A 20,796-nucleotide genomic window follows, 5' to 3' on the forward strand; every position below is an offset into this window, starting at 1 on the left:
GGGAGCCATGTCTCACATCCCACCACGTGCAGGTACACTCTCTAGAGCCTACAGTGGTAGCTCACTGGGAGCCATGTCTCACATCCCACCACGTGCAGGTACACTCTCTAGAGCCTACAGTGGTAGCTCACTGGGAGCCATGTCTCACATCCCACCACGTGCAGGTACACTCTCTAGAGCCTAATGTGGTAGCTCACTGGGAGCCATGTCTCACATCCCACCACGTGCAAGTACACTCTCTAGAGCCTAATGTGGTAGCTCACTGGGAGCCATGTCTCACATCCCACCACGTGCAGGTACACTCTCTAGAGCCTACAGTGGTAGCTCACTGGGAGCCATGTCTCACATCCCACCACGTGCAGGTACACTCTCTAGAGCCTACAGTGGTAGCTCACTGGGAGCCATGTCTCACATCCCATCACGTGCAAGTACACTCTCTAGAGCCTAATGTGGTAGCTCACTGGGAGCCATGTCTCACATCCCACCACGTGCAAGTACACTCTCTAGAGCCTACAGTGGTAGCTCACTGGGAGCCATGTCTCACATCCCCACCACGTGCAGGTACACTCTCTAGAGCCGACAGTGGTAGCTCACTGGGAGCCATGTCTCACATCCCCACCACATACAGGTACACTCTCTAGAGCCTACAGTGGTAGTTCACTGGGAGCCATGTCTCACATCCCCACCACATACAGGTACACTCTCTAGAGCCTACAGTGGTAGTTCACTGGGAGCCATGTCTCACATCCCCACCACATACAGGTACACTCTCTAGAGCCTACAGTGGTAGCTCACTGGGAGCCATGTCTCACACAACACCACATACAAGTACACTCACTAGAGCATACAGTGGTAGCTCACTGGGAGCCATGTCTCACACCCCACTACATGCGAGTACACTCTCTAGAGCCTACAGTGGTAGCTCACTGGGAGCCATGTCTCACATCCCACCACATGCAGGTACACTCTCTAGAGCCTAATGTGGTAGCTCACCGGGAGCCATGTCTCACATCCCACCACGTGCAAGTACACTCTCTAGAGCCTACAGTGGTAGCTCACTGGGAGCCATGTCTCACATCCCCACCACGTGCAGGTACACTCTCTAGAGCCTACAGTGGTAGCTCACTGGGAGCCATGTCTCACACAACACCACATACAAGTACACTCACTAGAGCCTACAGTGGTAGCTCACTTTGAGCCATGTTTGCTCTCGTTCTTGGCCTATCCACTTTCCCGGGGGAACGTTTTCACGGAGGTGCCACGATGAGGCGACGGGAGCTTATAATCTTCCGCGTGCACCAACCAAAGTGTACGATCCCTGGCCGACAAAAGATTGTTGGCGCTTTGGTGCGATGGCTGGGATTCTTCGGATTAGGGCCGTGGGCTCCACAGGGCAATGAGTAGAACAGACAAAAAGGATGCGTGGTGGCAACTTAATCGTGCGGAACCCTAGCCATGTTCCGAGTCAGTCACTGTCCAATAGGTGCTTACTTCGGACGGTAGAGGAAAAATTACGACACACGGTGCCGCCACTGCATGGAGGACGACGAAACAATAGAACACATTCTTTAAGAATGCAGAGTTCTGCATGAAAGACGATCGGGACAAGGATTTGATAGAAAGAGAACTGGTGCATGTCCGACATTAGGGCTGTCCTTGTACGGGGACAAGGTGACCTTAAGACTCACTGCTTGCTTCCTTTCACGTGCTCTAAGGGAGTAATTCTCAGCATGGTTCGCTACCAATGGGGTTTCTGATTCGATAGCGAGATTATGATCAGGATTAGTAGGTCTACTACCGGGAAATAGTGCACTTCGCAAGGGAAACCGGTTACTTGAGCGGGCTCATTTTTTTGTAATTTCCTAGCCCACCTACTTCAATATATTAATCGAAATTGTTGGGGAGAGGTACGTATCTGGGAGCAGTAGCCTCAATGGGGTGGGGGGGGGGTGCGGTCGCATCGGGTGAAACCATTTTGGGGATGACAACCAAGTTAAAAAAATATATCTTGGCAAAAGCAGACACATCGGAAAAGATAATTATATTAAAATCTCTAGATATCTGCCCAAACATGCCTAGACACGTCTAGACTGTAGTTTAAGTTTAAATGACAAAGCACAACGTTATACCACTTCTGTCTTAAAGTATAACAAAGGAACCTGTTCAGGTGAGGTTAAGTCTGTTTCTAATTTTAATTAAATATCATTGTAAAATTTGCAATAGCATTTCAATAAATGTCATAAACAGTGGGATTTTATAATGGAATTGACACTCATTTTATATTTGAGTAAAAATCAATAATAGTAGGTAATCAGCTCACTGTATTTGTTCAACAAAAAGAACTAACTAGCAATAGTGTTTATTGGAACATATTTGAAGAAAGTTGATGGGGAAGGGATGACAGCCTGAGCTACCGCACCAGGTGCTACCGACACTGTCTGGGAGGTTTCCATTCTGTTTTTAGGTGATCAGTAACGACGAAGTGTTGTCCTGTTTGCTTTTATGTGAAAAAAAACGCCAAATGATTTGTACAATTTTATTAATTTAAACGATCAAAACAAGACTATGGCTTAAATATTCCTGGTACATTGGTGACTTCGATGGGGGCCGCCTCTGAGTTTGTGTGATAACACAAATTTTCTTTGTTTTTGTAATCTTGTTTTTCTCTGATTTATAAGCCACAAAATTGTTTACCAAATTAATCTCAGACAAACCCCTACATTTCAAAGAACATCACGACTTACGAGGTGGAGACTTATTTAGATTAGCTTGTCTTTGAAATTTGTTTTTTTTATATGATACATTCTTACTGAGACTTGTACCTCTATTGTTATTATTATTATCCTTGTTATTTTTTAGTGTTTGTAGTTCATAGCTTCTGATATTCTTTGGGTGTTATTGCTGGAAGTGATGTCAATGGCAAGGGTCTCAAAAAGTCTCTGAAAACCATTTCAACTCATGGCCTTCACATGTGGACCAGCAACTTGCTTTGTAATCTTGTTACATATTGAAAAGTAAACAATGAAAGAATAGAAAATCATTAGTATTTCTTTAGCATTTTGACAAGCGTATTTTTATTTCAAAGCGGAAGCCCCCACTATCTTAAAAGGACCAACAGAGTTACGAGCTGCTGAGGGTCACTCTTTTCTCCTCCCATGCCAAGTGACAGGAAAGCCTGACCCTACCTTGACCTGGTACAAAGAAAGCATGCGCATTACTGGCGGCAGATACCTCGTTGGTCAGGATGGAAGTCTTCATGTACAGGTAAATGGCAAGCATTTTTCTTCAACTGGAATCTTTCTATAAGGGTTTGTATATACTTGTTCATATAGGCGTTCAAGTAAAGATTAAATGTTCGTATAGGCCTACAGGACCTTTGGTTATATTAAAATGGTCATATAGATCTACAAGACGTTTGGATATATTTAAATGGTCATATAGGACTAGATGTCTTTGGGTATATTTAAATGGTCATATAGGACTAGAGGTCTTTGGGTATATTTAAATGGTCAAATAGGACTAGAGGTCTTTGGGTATATTTAAATGGTCATATAGGACTAGAGGTCTTTGGGTATATTTAAATGGTCATATAGGACTAGAGGTCTTTGGGTATATTTAAATGGTCATATAGGACTAGAGGTCTTTGGGTATATTTAAATGGTCATATAGGACTAGAGGTCTTTGGGTATATTTAAATGGTCATATAGGACTAGAGGTCTTTGGGTATATTTAAATGTTCATATAGGACTAGAGGTCTTTGGGTATATTTAAATGTTTATATAGGACTAGAGGTCTTTGGGTATATTTAAATGTTCATATAGGACTAGAGGTCTTTGGGTATATTTAAATGTTCATATAGGACTAGAGGTCTTTGGGTATATTTAAATGTTCATATAGGACTACAGGTCTTTGGGTATATTTAAATGTTCATATAGGACTAGAGGTCTTTGGGTATATTTAAATGTTCATATGGGATTAGAGGTCTTTGGGTATATTTAAATGTTCATATAGGACTACAGGTCTTTGGGTATATTTAAATGTTTATATGGGACTACAGGTCTTTGGGTATATTTAAATGTTCATATAGGACTACAGGTCTTTGGGTATATTTAAATGTTTATATGGGACTACAGGTCTTTGGGTATATTTAAATGTTCATATGGGATTAGAGGTCTTTGGGTATATTTAAATGTTCATATAGGACTACAGGTCTTTGGGTATATTTAAATGTTTATATGGGACTACAGGTCTTTGGGTATATTTAAATGTTCATATAGGACTACAGGTCTTTGGGTATATTTAAATGTTTATATGGGACTACAGGTCTTTGGGTATATTTAAATGTTCATATAGGACTACAGGTCTTTGGGTATATTTAAATGTTTATATAGGACTACAGGTCTTTGGGTATATTTAAATGTTCATATAGGACTAGAGGTCTTTGGGTATATTTAAATGTTCATATAGGACTACAGGTCTTTGGGTATATTTAAATGTTTATATAGGACTACAGGTCTTTGGGTATAATTAAATGTTCATATAGGACTAAAGGTCTTTGGGTATATTTAAATGTTCATATAGGACTACAGGTCTTTGGGTATATTTAAATGTTTATATAGGACTACAGGTCTATGGGTATATTTAAATGTTTATATAGGACTAAAGGTCTTTGGGTATATTTAAATGTTCATATAGGACTACAGGTCTTTGGGTATATTTAAATGTTTATATAGGACTAAAGGTCTTTGGGTATATTTAAATGTTCATATAGGACTACAGGTCTTTGGGTATATTTAAATGTTTATATAGGCCTACAGCATGTTCATAAAATTGGCGTACAGGACGTTCATGTATATTTAAATGTTCATATACGGGTAATTTACCAATTTTCTTAGACAGTATTTACAGATATTCCTATTAACTAGCTTTATTACTGGCTACGCCCATTGATTTATTCCTTGATTAATGACAATATACTTTTGTTTGAAAATTCCAATATTAAAAGATTTGAACTTAAGCCCATCTCTCTGATGCACTACCAAAAAGTGAAGCTAAATTGATTGCTCGAATTAAAGTTTGTAATACTTTCCCAAACATTCTTTTTGCCGGTAAGTTAGGACAAATTAGTACAAATGCTGCTTCTTCCCTAGTGCTATTAGAGCATGGAATGGGTTGCCTGAGCTAGCCAGGAAAACCAGTGACTTGGTAGAATTGAAATCATTGGTCAACATGCATGACTAGATGCATGAAGCGTAGGACATTATCATCTTCTTTTTTTTGAAGTTAATTATTCTTAGAAAAAGAAAAAGAAAAAAAAAATGCTTTTAAAATACGGACTTTGTGACCAATTTATGCTTTCTAATTAGACTGCGGCCTTTTAGGGAAAGACCAAAAATAAAATACAAAGGTTCGAATTCTTTTGAAGACTAGAATTTTTACTTTCGGGATCTTCAGGGCCCAGTCCAAGCAGCTGTAATGGGTACCTGACATTAGTTGGGGAAATGTAAAGACGGTTGGTTGTTGTGCTGGACACATGACACACTCGTTAACCGTGGGCCATAGAAACAGATGACCTTGGAGTAATTTGCCCCATAGATCACTATGTCTGAAAGGGGAACTTTTGAATATATATATATATATATATATATATATATATATATATATATATATATATATATATAAACAACAACTTATAATTGAAAATAATGTTTGATAAATTAATAAATTTTGAAAGATTCAAACTTTAAAAGAGAAACATTAATTTTATTTTAGTGCCCTATGATTTTTTTAATTTTATTACTTAAACGATAAAAAAAGACTAGGCTTGAATATTCGTGATTCATTGGTGAATTCGATGGGGGCCCCCTCTGAGTCTGTATGATAACATAAACTCTGTAATTTGTATTTTTTTTTAACTTTTTTAACTTTTAATAAATGGGCAACATTTTAACGATCAATCTAGCATACTTCTTTTGCCCGTGGATTAGTGTATGTGTTACAATGAAATTCGACGGCCGCTCTCTTTCTTTCTTTCTTTCTCTCTGTCTCTTCTCTCTCTCTCTTGAACCCCATTTTCTTAAAAACTGCTCATCGTTATTTCTCCGACATAGACTTTTGACTTGATTTGGAAAGACCGGCTCCATAATGCGAGCCCTAGACTTTTGACTTGATTTGGAAAGACCCGCTCCATAATGCGAGCCCTAGACTTTTGACTTGATTTGGAGAGACCCGCTCCATAATGCGAGCCCTAGACTTTTGACTTGATTTGGAGAGACCCGCTCCATAATGCGAGCCCTAGACTTTTGACTTGATTTGGAAAGACCCGCTCCATAATGCGAGCCCTAGACTTTTGACTTGATTTGGAAAGACCCGCTCCATAATGCGAGCCCTAGACTTTTGACTTGATTTGGAAAGACCCGCTCCATAATGCGAGCCCTAGACTTTTGACTTGATTTGGAAAGACCCGCTCCATAATGCGAGCCCTAGACTTTTGACTTGATTTGGAAAGACCCGCTCCATAATGCGAGCTCGTACACACGCTCACAAATGACTTTTCTTCAGCTTCTCAATTCAATCTATATTTCTAACGTAACATTCACCCTTCATTTTGGTTAGTTTTACTTTTTTTTAGCAACTTTTAATCTTAATGCAAGCAATGTAAGGTGTTAGAGACCGACTACATTTCTAGATACACTTTTAGTTTTCCAAAAGCCTTAATTGAAGGCCACATTCCAGTTCCCCTTTGTACGTTTTTTTTTAGTATTTTGTTCTCTGAATAAATATCAATTTGGTTTTATTAGAGGCCTAACTGTAATTGTTTATCTCGCCCATTTTGAATGTAGCGATATAACAATAGATCTAGATTTATCTTTTTAATGCTATAAGATTTAGTTGTTTTTGACACTATTACCATTACTTCCTCTTTCTCTCTTTCTGTTTTTCTCTCTAACAAAAAAAGAAAGAGTAGTTCACAACTATTTTAGACTGCACACACTCTTTTAGTGTCTACAGTTGCAGTCTTTAAAAAGTATTTGCATTCTCTTTTTCTTCTTCTTCTTCTCTCTCTCTCTCTCTGGAACCCCCTTTTCACCTTGCATAGACTTTTGACTTAAAATGGAACAACCTGCACTGTAACACCCCCCCCCCCTGTAGTATTCATGTTTCCCAACTCTGTCCCTCTCTCGGCCACATCACACAAATGTGTCCTACATAAATGTTTGACTTTCTTCGAGGAGTCTCAATTTTTTGTCCAAATATTTCCTATACTCATATACTCTATGGTTATTTTCGACCAGACCCCCACACCCGCTTTTAGGCACTTTTTCATTACAATTACAAACCCTAATTTTTTTAGCATCCTACAATTGATTGACCCCTTCACCTCACACTTTCCTGTATTGTAGATACAGCACCTTTGGTTAGTTTTGACCTATTTCTTGACTTTCTTTCTGATAAAGCAAGCAAAGTGCGATAACACAACAATTTCTTTCTGATGAAGCAAGCAAAGTGCGATAACACAACAATTTCTTTCTGATAAAGCAAGCAAAGTGCGATAACACAACAATTTCTTTCTGATAAAGCAAGCAAAGTGCGATAACACAACAATTTCTTTCTGATAAAGCAAGCAAAGTGCGATAACACAACAATTTCTTTCTGATAAAGCAAGCAAAGTGCGATAACACAACAATTTCTTTCTGATGAAGCAAGCAAAGTGCGATAACACAACAATTTCTTTCTGATGAAGCAAGCAAAGTGCGATAACACAACAATTTCTTTCTGATGAAGCAAGCAAAGTGCGATAACACAACAATTTCTTTCTGATGAAGCAAGCAAAGTGCGATAACACAACAATTTCTTTCTGATGAAGCAAGCAAAGTGCGATAACACAACAATTTCTTTCTGATGAAGCAAGCAAAGTGCGATAACACAACAATTTCTTTCTGATGAAGCAAGCAAAGTGCGATAACACAACAATTTCTTTCTGATGAAGCAAGCAAAGTGCGATAACACAACAATTTCTTTCTGATGAAGCAAGCAAAGTGCGATAACACAACAATTTCTTTCTGATGAAGCAAGCAAAGTGCGATAACACAACAATTTCTTTCTGATGAAGCAAGCAAAGTGCGATAACACAACAATTTCTTTCTGATGAAGCAAGCAAAGTGCGATAACACAACAATTTCTTTCTGATAAAGCAAGCAAAGTGCGATAACACAACAATTTCTTTCTGATGAAGCAAGCAAAGTGCGATAACACAACAATTTCTTTCTGATGAAGCAAGCAAAGTGCGATAACACAACAATTTCTTTCTGATGAAGCAAGCAAAGTGCGATAACACAACAATTTCTTTCTGATGAAGCAAGCAAAGTGCGATAACACAACAATTTCTTTCTGATGAAGCAAGCAAAGTGCGATAACACAACAATTTCTTTCTGATAAAGCAAGCAAAGTGCGATAACACAACAATTTCTTTCTGATGAAGCAAGCAAAGTGCGATAACACAACAATTTCTTTCTGATGAAGCAAGCAAAGTGCGATAACACAACAATTTCTTTCTGATAAAGCAAGCAAAGTGCGATAACACAACAATTTCTTTCTGATGAAGCAAGCAAAGTGCGATAACACAACAATTTCTTTCTGATAAAGCAAGCAAAGTGCGATAACACAACAATTTCTTTCTGATGAAGCAAGCAAAGTGCGATAACACAACAATTTCTTTCTGATAAAGCAAGCAAAGTGCGATAACACAACAATTTCTTTCTGATAAAGCAAGCAAAGTGCGATAACACAACAATTTCTTTCTGATGAAGCAAGCAAAGTGCGATAACACAACAATTTCTTTCTGATGAAGCAAGCAAAGTGCGATAACACAACAATTTCTTTCTGATAAAGCAAGCAAAGTGCGATAACACAACAATTTCTTTCTGATGAAGCAAGCAAAGTGCGATAACACAACAATTTCTTTCTGATGAAGCAAGCAAAGTGCGATAACACAACAATTTCTTTCTGATAAAGCAAGCAAAGTGCGATAACACAACAATTTCTTTCTGATAAAGCAAGCAAAGTGCGATAACACAACAATTTCTTTCTATCAGTAGTTTCAGGCCTAGGGAGACATTTTGTTTTGTTTCCAAAGCCCCTTTCCCCACATTTATCCGGTATCCATTGGGTTGTGTATTAATTGTAATCGTTTCCTTGACCACCTTAGAATGTAGAGAGAAGACAGCGCTACAGTGTATAGTAGTCTTATCGACATAGGTTTTACAAATAAGTAAATCTGAACTTTTGTGATATTTCTATTTATGGTTTATGTTTAAAATGCAGCCTATTGTGGAAATACCGAAAAGAAAATACAGTTTCTAGCGGGCTTACAGTCTGTGCAGAACCAAGCGATAAGGCTGTGGTGCAACTCCTGTTGCCGCTGGCCAAGTCATGGAAGATATTCTCCCACTGGCTTTGCGGAGGGAACGAGCTCTTCTGTTAGCATACAAAAAATACCAACGGCTGGATGACAGCAGCCCACTCAGATGCCTAGTCGACGACTTGGTGGGTAGTGGCCGACTCAAAAGGACATGCTTTATGCAGGCTGCATTGGGTCTGTCCTAAGAGCTCCCACCCAGGGTGGGCTGTCGAATAGGCGGGCAAGGCCGATAGCGCCAAGTAGTAGAGTTGAGTAGATCCACGTAGGCAGGAGATGATACTCAATAGCAGATAGGCAGTTGACTAGGCAGACAATGCCAAATAAATAGGCAGGTGAGTGATCCGATAAATAGGCAGGTGATCCAAACAAATAGTTGGGTAGATCTCAGTAGGCGAGTGCAGCGCTGAATAGCACTCAGCACATAGGCAGACACCTGAGGGAGGCTGCGGATAAACAAAGACAAGTTAGAACATGTCTCTCATGCATCTTATCGATGCCCTCGACTGAGGTGCATTCGTCAGATTGGTAAAATTGCTTTAGATCACAATATGGAGATGATGACAGAGGGGATAGGGAAAAATAGATGGCTGATATTAGCAATATAAGAATGTATATAAAAGGGGAAATAATAATATAAAAATGTACAAATAAGGGGAAATAATAATCTCAAATTACACAAGTTGGAAGAGAAAAGGGGAATGGGCGATGGTCAGCGACCATGACGGTTTGTTTATATATGACCGTCGGCCGAGGCGGTCAGCCGAGATAAAGGGAATAAAATAAGATGTACAAATATATACATGGTTGCATCAACGATCAATTGAGCAACGCAGCATTAATAGATTAATGCCATACATAAATATATACATATGCCATGTTTATGTTTTCTACTTACGACAGTGAGAAATACACAATGCACTAATTAAATATAAATGAAATAATAAAATACACATGATAATATTTAGTGAGAAATATGCACAAAGTAATTAAGATGGAACTTGTGATTAAGTTTGGCTTACCACCAGGTATTCCTCTAGGAGTGAGAATAAATGAAGTAGTCCAGACTCGATTGACAGCGATAGAGAAATAAGAGGGACTGATTTGATTTGGATCTACTTTATATAGGCCAGGAAAATGCGGGCGGAAACAGGAAATGTTCTAGGCTTAAGATTTATCTTACACGTGGGTGAATATGACTCGAGGTGGGAGTCGCACGTTGGAAAGGTCAATAGATGTTTTGGCCCGAGTGATCTCCTAGATCAAAGAGAGACGTGGAGAAAAGGGGGGGGGGTAAGATTGGTTGCGTTCCACCTAAGGTGGTGTCAACTGCGGCCGTCAGACATCAAAGAGACAGTGTGTTTATCTTTTCCCCGGTCAAGGGAGATAAGTGAAAGCCTTGGTCTAGTTTTCCCAAGGTGGTCAACTAAGTCTAGCCTGGAGAGGAAAGGGTGGGGCGGGTGAAGAAATTGGGGATAGGACGGAGAAATAATTAAAATAAAATAAATAAATAATAGTAAATAATGATTAATGCTGTGATAAATTTGAGTGACTCTGACAGCAAGCTTTTGACTTGTCACAATAATGTATTGCACTTCTAGTCGTTACACCAAAATATCCAGTCGCAATAAGACTACATCCTCATCACTTCAGTACCAAGTACATCCACAGCGGCTTACAATAAACTTCAAGAACACGTATCTAAATACATCCACAGCGGCTTACAATAAACTTCAAGAACACGTATCTAAATACATCCACAGCGGCTTACAATAAACTTCAAGAACACGTATCTAAATACATCCACAGCGGCTTACAATAAACTTCAAGAACACGTATCCAAATACATCCACAGCGGCTTACAATAAACTTCAAGAACACGTATCCAAATACATCCACAGCGGCTTACAATAAACTTCAAGAACACGTATCCAAATACATCCACAGCGGCTTACAATAAACTTCAAGAACACGTATCCAAATACATCCACAGCGGCTTACAATAAACTTCAAGAACACGTATCCAAATACATCCACAGCGGCTTACAATAAACTTCAAGAACACGTATCTAAGTACAGAAGAATAACTATTAGAAATACGTGTACTGTCTCAAGTCCCAGACACGACTCGACTCAACTCAAAGTTACTACTAGACTCTCCAAGGGAGCACTCAACTCGACTCTTAAGGTTACTACTGACCAAGAGTCAATTTAGTCATCCTTCCTGTTTCTATATCAGGAGTTTCATGTGTCTTTCACCCTCATGACCTGAGGTGAACATATAACAGGCAATGTCAACCGAGACTGTGACACCAGTCCGGAGACTTAGTGCATGGAGGCTTACAAATGATGGGCATTACTTCGCCAACATCGCTTTAGTTCACTAGTATACATTCAAGTAGATGCCCATGGTTAGAACGCGAGTTCCTCTATGATGTCTGGTAGTGGTAACCACACGTTTACATTCGGAGCAATGACCAATACAATGTCTCCCATGCACAACAGGCCTTGTCTTGTAGTCACTCCCCACTCGGGCAGTCACCCGAGACTACAAGTTTGTCCATGGTGTTTACCTATCCCAGGACTCGCCTCAAGTCACCAAAGAATTTCCCTTTCGCGGTTCTGCCAGTAGCGTGGTAGCATAGGCGCTTCTCACTGTAAGGAACTTAGATTCATCCATACATACTGGTATGTCCTGTAGATTGCTGGCAATAGTTAAAACAAAAAGTCCTTTTACATTTTTGACAAAATCGAGCGTGTTCTTTCTGTGTAAGTAAGTTCCTTCTGTGTGAGTCATAGTTTTGTATGAAATCCTAAAATCAAAGTTTTGAAGTTCACAAAAAAATATTTAAAAATTTAACCTTTAAGATTTAGGTATAAAACATTTTACATTTTTAATGTCTCCAAATTTTTTAAAGTTCTAGCTGAATACTATAACCCAGGTTTTTTTTTTATTTCCTTCAAAGGATTAAAAAGCTACGGCGAAGATTGTACACTAATGTATTGTATTATTTTGGTACAGAAGTCAGTTTTGTCTGATGCCGGAGTGTATCGCTGTACAGCAAGTAATACGTACGGTCAAGTTGAGGCATCAGGTTCCGTCATCATTCGTAGGAAGACGTTAATTGTACTTCAACCTATGGACTTAGAGGTAAGTACACAAGCCTTCGCCACTGGCTCTGATTGGTTCCCTGGGGGGAGATATTGTTTTTTTAATTTATATCACCCCCCTTCCAGACACCTAATTTTAGACATTATCACTTTTCTCTCTCGAACCCTGCCCTCAACGTTTGGAGCCATGTTTTTCTCATTCATCTTTCCAGGACTTTCTATTCCTCTAGCCAGATAAACCAAAACGGGATGCTTGCTAAGAACGTTAGAATACAACCTCGCTATCCCTAAACAAAAAGTCCTTATCTCAAGTCAATGTTGACAATTTTGATAAGCTGAATGTTTCTTTTTTTGGCAATTTTGTATACACTACCCCCCCCCCTCTAGCTCCATATGAAACAAATTTGAGATGTCTAGATCTAGATTAAATGCCCCAGATTTACTTTTAGAATTTGATAAAGGTTTAGTTTTAGATCTAGATCTTATATTTTATTATATAGTATACTAGCCTGGCATTACCCGCGGCCTGCGGGTCTAAGTTTGTGTTTACTAATGTAGTGGATTGGATTTAGATGTATGTTAAACTTAGCTAATGATCCTTTCACGTTATTTCTCTTTCGCTACGAAAATAAAATTAGTTTTGCGAAAATGGGTTTACCCGAAGCCGATACATACATATCTATTAAAAACGAAAAGAGCGATAGATTAATAGTACAATTAAATCGGATTTACCCGATTTGTTAAATGAATGGGATTATAAAGTACACAATTAAACAAATTAATTTTTAGTACGCGATTCATTACGGTATTGTCAAATGAAAGAATGTTCGTCAGGAAACCTGTAGTCACAGATATAAAGAACTAATTTATGTTAAAAATGCTTTTGAAACACAAATTTGAAGGTTAATTTTATTATATAATGAAATCAATTGATCTTATTTTATATTTTCATGTGTCAAAGTAAAAAACTATGTGCGCAAAGTGTATTTCTTAAAATTAGATCTAGGTCTAAATCCTTTCTATCTTTTTCTCATGTCAACATTGTAAACATGGCCTAGATCCATAAATACTATAGCTTTAATAGAGTCGGACAACTTTATTTTTTTTAGGGTCTTAATTTTTTTTTAGGGCTACAGTACAAACACTACGTCTAAGTTAGTACCCAAAGAGCATTCCTGCCAAGTTTTATCAAATTAGTCAAGCGGTTTTGATTTCTATTCGTCAAATACATATATACATACATACATACATACATACATACATACATACATACATACATACATACATACATACATACATACATACATACATACATACGCCTTACTTTAAACTTTAAAGTATAGATTAGGCTTGTCTTTAAGTTCGAAGATTAATGAGGCGTGCAGTATTTCACCAGACTACGCAGCCCTAGATACAACCGACTATTTTGAAACATCCAGCGCAGACATCACTATTGTCCGCCGGTTGATTGATTAAGATTCTCTTTTCGCCGTCTACGTTTGTCCTCGGCAATGGATTTTCTTTTTGGTCTCAAATGTGTATCCCGCAGCCTTTGTAAATGATCTCCAGCTGTTTTGTTCCGAAGTCGCCTGCAGCCAGATGCTCTCTTTCCATGTCAGCTAAAGCAAGTTGGCGCCTAACCTGGTATCTAAAGCGTTTTCGTAGTGCACCACTGTTGCGTTGACCACCTTTCAGCTCACCAAAAAAGACTGCCTTTGGCATACGTTCGCCCCCCTTAAGGGATACGTGACCTACCCAGCGTAACTGTCGGACCATAAGAATTCCCTCTATACTGTCCATACTGGCATTCGCAAGATCATCGCTTTGTGTACTGCGGTCTTACCACCGTATGTCACACATGGTGTACTAAGTGTACTGCGGTCTTACCACCGTATGTCACACATGGTGTACTAAGTGTACTGCGGTCTTACCACCGTATGTCACACATGGTGTACTAAGTGTACTGCGGTCTTACCACCGTATGTCCATGGTGTACTAAGTGTACTGCGGTCTTACCACCGTATGTCCCACATGGTGTACTAAGTGTACTGCGGTCTTACCACCGTATGTCCATGGTGTACTAAGTGTACTGCGGTCTTACCACCGTATGTCCCACATGGTGTACTAAGTGTACTGCGGTCTTACCACCGTATGTCCATGGTGTACTAAGTGTACTGCGGTCTTACCACCTTATGTCCCACATGGTGTACTAAGTGTACTGCGGTCTTACCACCGTATGTCCCACATGGTGTACTAAGTGTACTGCGGTCTTACCACCGTATGTCCCACATGGTGTACTAAGTGTACTGCGGTCTTACCACCGTATGTCCCACATGGTGTACTAAGCGTACTGCGGTCTTACCACCGTATGTCCCACATGGTGTACTAAGTGTACTGCGGTCTTACCACCGTATGTCCCACATGGTGTACTAAGTGTACTGCGGTCTTACCACCGTATGTCCCACATGGTGTACTAAGTGTACTGCGGTCTTACCACCGTATGTCCATGGTGTACTAAGTGTACTGCGGTCTTACCACCGTATGTCCCACATGGTGTACTAAGCGTACTGCGGTCTTACCACCGTATGTCCATGGTGGTGTACTAACATCTTTGATGACAGCGTTCTAGAAGTCTTAGTATCTTTCTGTATAGTTTACCCATGTCTCAGAGCCATAGAGAAGTGTTGAGAGAACCACTGCTTGGTGGACACTGTTTTTTGTAGGCAAGTGGAGCGATTTATTCCTCATGGAGGCGTCCAAAAGGGCAATTGACGGCCAGACGGTTATCAGCTCCCCCTGAAAGCGATGCGTCATCTGATACTACGCTTATTAGGAATGTCCATTTACAGTGATCTTTGTGACTAAGATGATTTTATTGGGTGGCCTTCTGGACATGACTTCTTCCTTCTGGACATGACTTCTTCCTTCTGGGCATGACTTCTTCCTTCTGGACATGACTTCTTCATTCTGGACATAACTTCTTCCTTCTGGACATGACTTCTTCCTTCTGGACATGACTTCTTCCTTCTGGACATAACTTCTTCCTTCTGGACATGACTTCTTCCTTCTGGACATGATTTCTTCCTTCTGGACATGATTTCTTCCTTCTGGACATGACTTCTTCCTTCTGGACATGACTTCTTCCTTCTGGACATGACTTCTTCCTTCTGGACATAACTTCTTCCTTCTGGACATGACTTCTTCCTTCTGGACATGACTTCTTCATTCTGGACATGACTTCTTCCTTCTGGGCATGACTTCTTCATTCTGGACATGACTTCTTCATTCTGGACATGACTTCTTCATTCTGGACATGACTTCTTCATTCTGGACATGACTTCTTCCTTCTGGACATGACTTCTTCCTTCTGGACATGACTTCTTCATTCTGGACATGACTTCTTCATTCTGGACATGACTTCTTCATTCTGGACATGACTTCTTCCTTCTGGACATGATTTCTGTTTGTCCTATGTTGAACAGAAGATAGTCGTAATAAAAGAGTTCTTCAGATACTAACGACGTTTTGTTTAGATCTTCATGTTGAAAAAAACGAGTAAATGTGTAGAATTAAAATGAAGCATATAAGCCGGAGCAAACAGAAAGTGGAAGCTTTTTTTTAGCTATTTCAAAAGGGAAGTTCTAAATTTATATTATTAATTAAGGAGTGTAAAGATAGGCTTAGATTGTTTAATAATATTCTACAATGACTGTAAAGATAAGCTTAGATTGTTGAATGCAAACTGTCTACACTGAACTTCTTGACCAGTTGAATCAGATTGTCTAGGTTGATCCCTGTCTCGTTCCGACAATGGCCATTCATTGCTGGGTCGATTTAATTAAAATCAATTAATTGTTAAGTAATTTAGTTTTAGTATCGTTAGGTCTAGGGTTTGAACGATACCATAGACCAGACTCACAGGTAGCGTACAAGAAAAGAAAAGGATGACTTGAGTTTAAAAGACAGACATATTGAATGGGCCATAAAGTGTGAGAAAGGGACAGGATAACATTGGTGGGGAGAAGAAGTGATCAATGAAGTCTACAGAAATCTGTCTCTACCTATAAAGATAAGTGAAATCACTAAATCATCCTATTGACTGCCGATAGTACAAATATGAGTGCCCTATTGTTTGTATAACTTACCTCTACTATTCCAGCGTTTAATTGTTGTCCACTCAGATTCTTATCCCTCTGCCCAGTGCTGTAGACTGTTCAAATCCGTTATCGAGAGTATCAGCGTTGGAAGGTGTCAGCTCCAACTTGATCTTACGGTTGAGATTAGGTTAGGGTTAGGGTTAGGGTTAAGGTAGCCCGGTCGCTGTTGTACGTCCTTGAGGTGTGATGCAGCGGTAGCGGGGTCAAATCAATGATAAAGAAGCAAGCTGCGGGGGTTGAGAATGGACTTCAGATGTAGAACTTAGAACTCAGTGTTCGCTGATCTAGTGGTTTTTTCCTCCAGTCATGGTGTTAAGGATGGGTTCTCCCACAGTCGCAGGTTTAGCTGTCAATCCCTGAGAGGATTGGAACTTGAGTTCTGGAAGTCGTAATAATGACAGGAACTGGTACAGAGACTATAACAGGAATTCAATCGCAGGGAACAAAAGACCGGAAAGACTAGTGGCTATGAAATACTGAAGAGGTCAACGTGACGGCCAGACTAAATTGTAGATAACTCTGGTGATATGTGATCAGCCGTTTATAAAGGCGTTCCGAGAGTCGTATATGGTCATCTTGTCAAATAAGCCAACTTGACCTGGAGTAGGCCGGTGAATGGGATAAAAAAAAAAACGTACAAGTCTTAATTAGGTCGATTAGCTATTTTTGTAGGTCCATTCATAATATTGTAATAACTGAAGGGAGGTAACTCAACGAGACGTAGACGTTTATTTACATGGAGACATGACAAACACAAAGGACATCTGCCTTGAGCACAGCATCTTCATATCGGTTCCTAGACTTGGGCAGAAATAGTTCTCCTTCTTCGCTAATGTCAACATCCTTCCTAGTCTAGTCACTAATAGTGCGCACCTTCTGCACTATCTTGGATGGCGGTGTGCATGGCAGGGTTATAACATTGCGCCCTTCTTAGCACTTTTCATCCCGAAAAGAAACAGTGCAGTACAGGTTTGACAGTTCAGGTGGAGGTCGATCGGTGGGAGCCACAGCGACAGGGAGCTTGTTCCCCACGAAGCCATCCAGTTTTCCTCCGGTGCCGCTTTCTCTTTCTCCAATTGATCAGGCTGTCCTCATACTGTTAATTTGTTCGCATATTGCATCAATACCTTCATGTATGTTGCCAATGAGCTCATAAATCATCGGTTTAATTTCAAATAGGTAGGTATCCAGATCTTCGTCTTGATCGATCAGGGCTTGCCGGAGAGGAGTTGTAAGCAAATCCCTGGTACCACCAAGCTTCAGACATCGGTAACGAAGTTCCTTCCTAACTAAGAGTTGGTCTAATTGTTTCAAAGATACTATTGTGACCTAATCCTACCCCCTATCGTTGAGTCGCCTATAATCCTACTTTGACACCAGTGTAATAACTTAAGGGAGGCAACTCAACGAGACATATATGTTTATTTACATGGAGACATGACAAACACAAAGGGACATCTGTGAGATTAGAAATAGTTTGGTTCATTGTTTCTATTTAGCGCCACTTTCATGCTTATAATTTTCTCAATATGCTATGGTCCAATCATTGCTGTGAAGCAGCTATTAAAAAAAAAGTTACTAAGTCTGAATTTTAACTCGAGGTTTTGAGCCTCCATGATGGAAGGCCGACGTTTTAGCCACTAAGCTATTTAAGTACTTATAAAAAGGTTATTGTTAGTTTAAAATCTTTAGCGACAGACCTACGGTAAAACTCTACACAAGGCTTATCTCCTTTTAGCTTACTACATTTTCTATAGATACAAAAATAATTAATTACGACTGATTAGTTATTTTTTATGGTCTCGTGTGAGGTCATCGACATTGAGTAATTGTGCGAAGTTTCAATTGGATACCAACATTGGAATTGAGAAGAGATAGCTTCTGAAGTATTCCACCCAGACAGAGTTCAGCATCATTTTGTAATTACAAGCTTCATTACTTTAGCAATAAGTCGTTTCCAGTTACAGTCCTAAACAAGAAAATGGCTATAGGGTTATTTTCTTTGCTTTGGTTCACTCTAGATACTTAGCAATAAGTTTTGCTCTGTAAATACTTCTTCTTCTTCTAGCCAGCTTTATTGCTGCTGAGCTGTGAGCTCTTTTGCAGACTGTGCCAAGGAAAAAAAGTGTGCGGTTTTCATCAGTTGTTCAGCACTGCTTTACAGGGTGTTGGTGTTGCTGTGTAACTAAACTTTGAGTGAATGTCTAAAGAGATGCTACCTCCTATAACAATCTTTTATAAACGTTCATTTAGTCATTAGTCATGGCTGTTTATAGTTTGGTTGGTACAGATGTTTGTAATTCTTGTATCACGCCTGATCGCACACAACAAACCCAGTTCATAGGTCACATTGTGTATGAGTAAGAAAGACAACAACTGGCTGATAGACTTTTCCTCATCTTGAAGGCTACTGATATAACCACCCAGTGGGGGGGGGGGATTTAAAAACACTTGGTAGGGGGGGGGGCTTGAAGGACAGGGCAATGACGTAACACAACAGAAAAGTATGTTGAGGATAAGGAAAGGTAACTATCGGGGCCATTGTTGAAGGGTCATTATTCTGTGATCGGCAGTTATTGATCGCCACTATCTTCACTGTTTTTCATTTATTTAACAATATTATTATTATATTAATTATTCTCCAATTTATTAAAATTTAATAAAGTATGTTATATTTGACATTGTTCATCTCTGTAGTATTTGTTCTATTGAAAGGAATGAAAGGCATTCAACACAAAAATATTTTATTTTTCATTGTTTCTTCAGTGTGTTTAAATACAGGTACAACTGAACTTGCATATGTCAATGTAATTTGAGAAATAACACTGATCTCCAAAACAAATACTGACATTTGTTCATTGAATCATCTTGTTGTGACGTTATACATGCTTTTATGGTACAGGCATCACAATTTAAAGATCTACTTGCTACCTTGTAGTGGTACATGCATCACAATTTAGTGATGTACTTGCTACCTTGTAGTGGTACATGCATCACAATTTAGTGATGTACTTGCTACCTTGTAGTGGTACATGCATCACAATTTAGTGATGTACTTGCTTGTAGTGCTACAGGCATTACAATTAAAAGATCTACTTGCTACTTTGTAGCTCTACAGGCATCACAATTTAAAGATCTGCTTGCTACCTTGTAGTGGTACATGCATCACAATTTAAAGATCTGGTTGCTACCTTGTAGTGGTACAGACATTACAATTAAAAGATCTGCTTGCTACCTTGTAGTGGTACATGCATCACAATTTAAAGATCTGGTTGCTACCTTGTAGTGGTACATGCATCACAATTTAAAGATCTGGTTGCTACCTTGTAGTGGTACAGGCATTACAATTAAAAGATCTGCTTGCTACCTTGTAGTGGTACATGCATCACAATTTAAAGATCTGGTTGCTACCTTGTAGTGGTACAGACATTACAATTAAAAGATCTGCTTGCTGCCTTGTAATAATAGATCAATTATGTTTTACACATGTACTAGCTACCAAAGAATAGGCAGAGATTGACTTGGTGTAGCCGTGTCAAAAAGAAAGCTTTCATTCAATTTAAAAGCCGCCTTATCACCATAATAGCGATTGAAAATAATAATTACATTAGTTTTTGAATAGTAACATTTCTCTACAGGTTCGAAGTGGAATCAACGCCAAATTTACATGTTCTGGAACAACTGATCCTGAAGAGATCTCCACTATGAGAACTATTTGGATGAAAGACCATGAAGCAATTCAAATCGGCACACGTATGTTCCTAAACAAACAGGTTTGAATCTTTTTAGTTTCTCAAGGAGAACAGATTAGTCATGGGCGTAGCCAGGATTTTTTTTCGGGGAGGGTTTTGGGGGGGGGACCCGGCAGAAAAAATGATATATATATATATATATATATATGTATGTGTGTGTGTGTACATAATTAATCTTTATTACATTCTGACCCTTTCGGAAGACGTTTACTGGTTATTGTAGACTCCCCGCCCTTGCTAGCAAGGGGGTCTGGGGGAGTTCGCAGCTCTCCCCCAGCGCGGGGCCCCGCCGCCGAGCACTATTTCTGGTATTGAAAGCCAACAAAATGCATATTCTGAGGTATCTACAGTGCATTAT

The 20,796-nt window shown here is 39.4% G+C and overlaps 1 protein-coding gene across 3 annotated transcripts in view; it reads left to right on the forward strand.

The window, feature by feature from the left end:
* LOC106071377 (neuroglian-like) overlaps nt 1-20,796 on the forward strand; it is a 232,569-nt gene that overhangs the window by 90,657 nt on the left and 121,116 nt on the right. For all 3 annotated transcript variants that reach the window (XM_056024540.1, XM_056024541.1, XM_056024542.1), the window contains exons 10-12: nt 3,086-3,264; nt 12,441-12,569; nt 20,325-20,459. In XM_056024540.1, the coding sequence (XP_055880515.1) occupies nt 3,086-3,264; nt 12,441-12,569; nt 20,325-20,459 (443 nt within the window). The remainder of the gene's footprint in view (nt 1-3,085; nt 3,265-12,440; nt 12,570-20,324; nt 20,460-20,796) is intronic.

This window comes from Biomphalaria glabrata, chromosome 3, assembly GCF_947242115.1.
Source record: "Biomphalaria glabrata chromosome 3, xgBioGlab47.1, whole genome shotgun sequence".
NCBI classification, from domain to species: domain Eukaryota; kingdom Metazoa; phylum Mollusca; class Gastropoda; family Planorbidae; genus Biomphalaria; species Biomphalaria glabrata.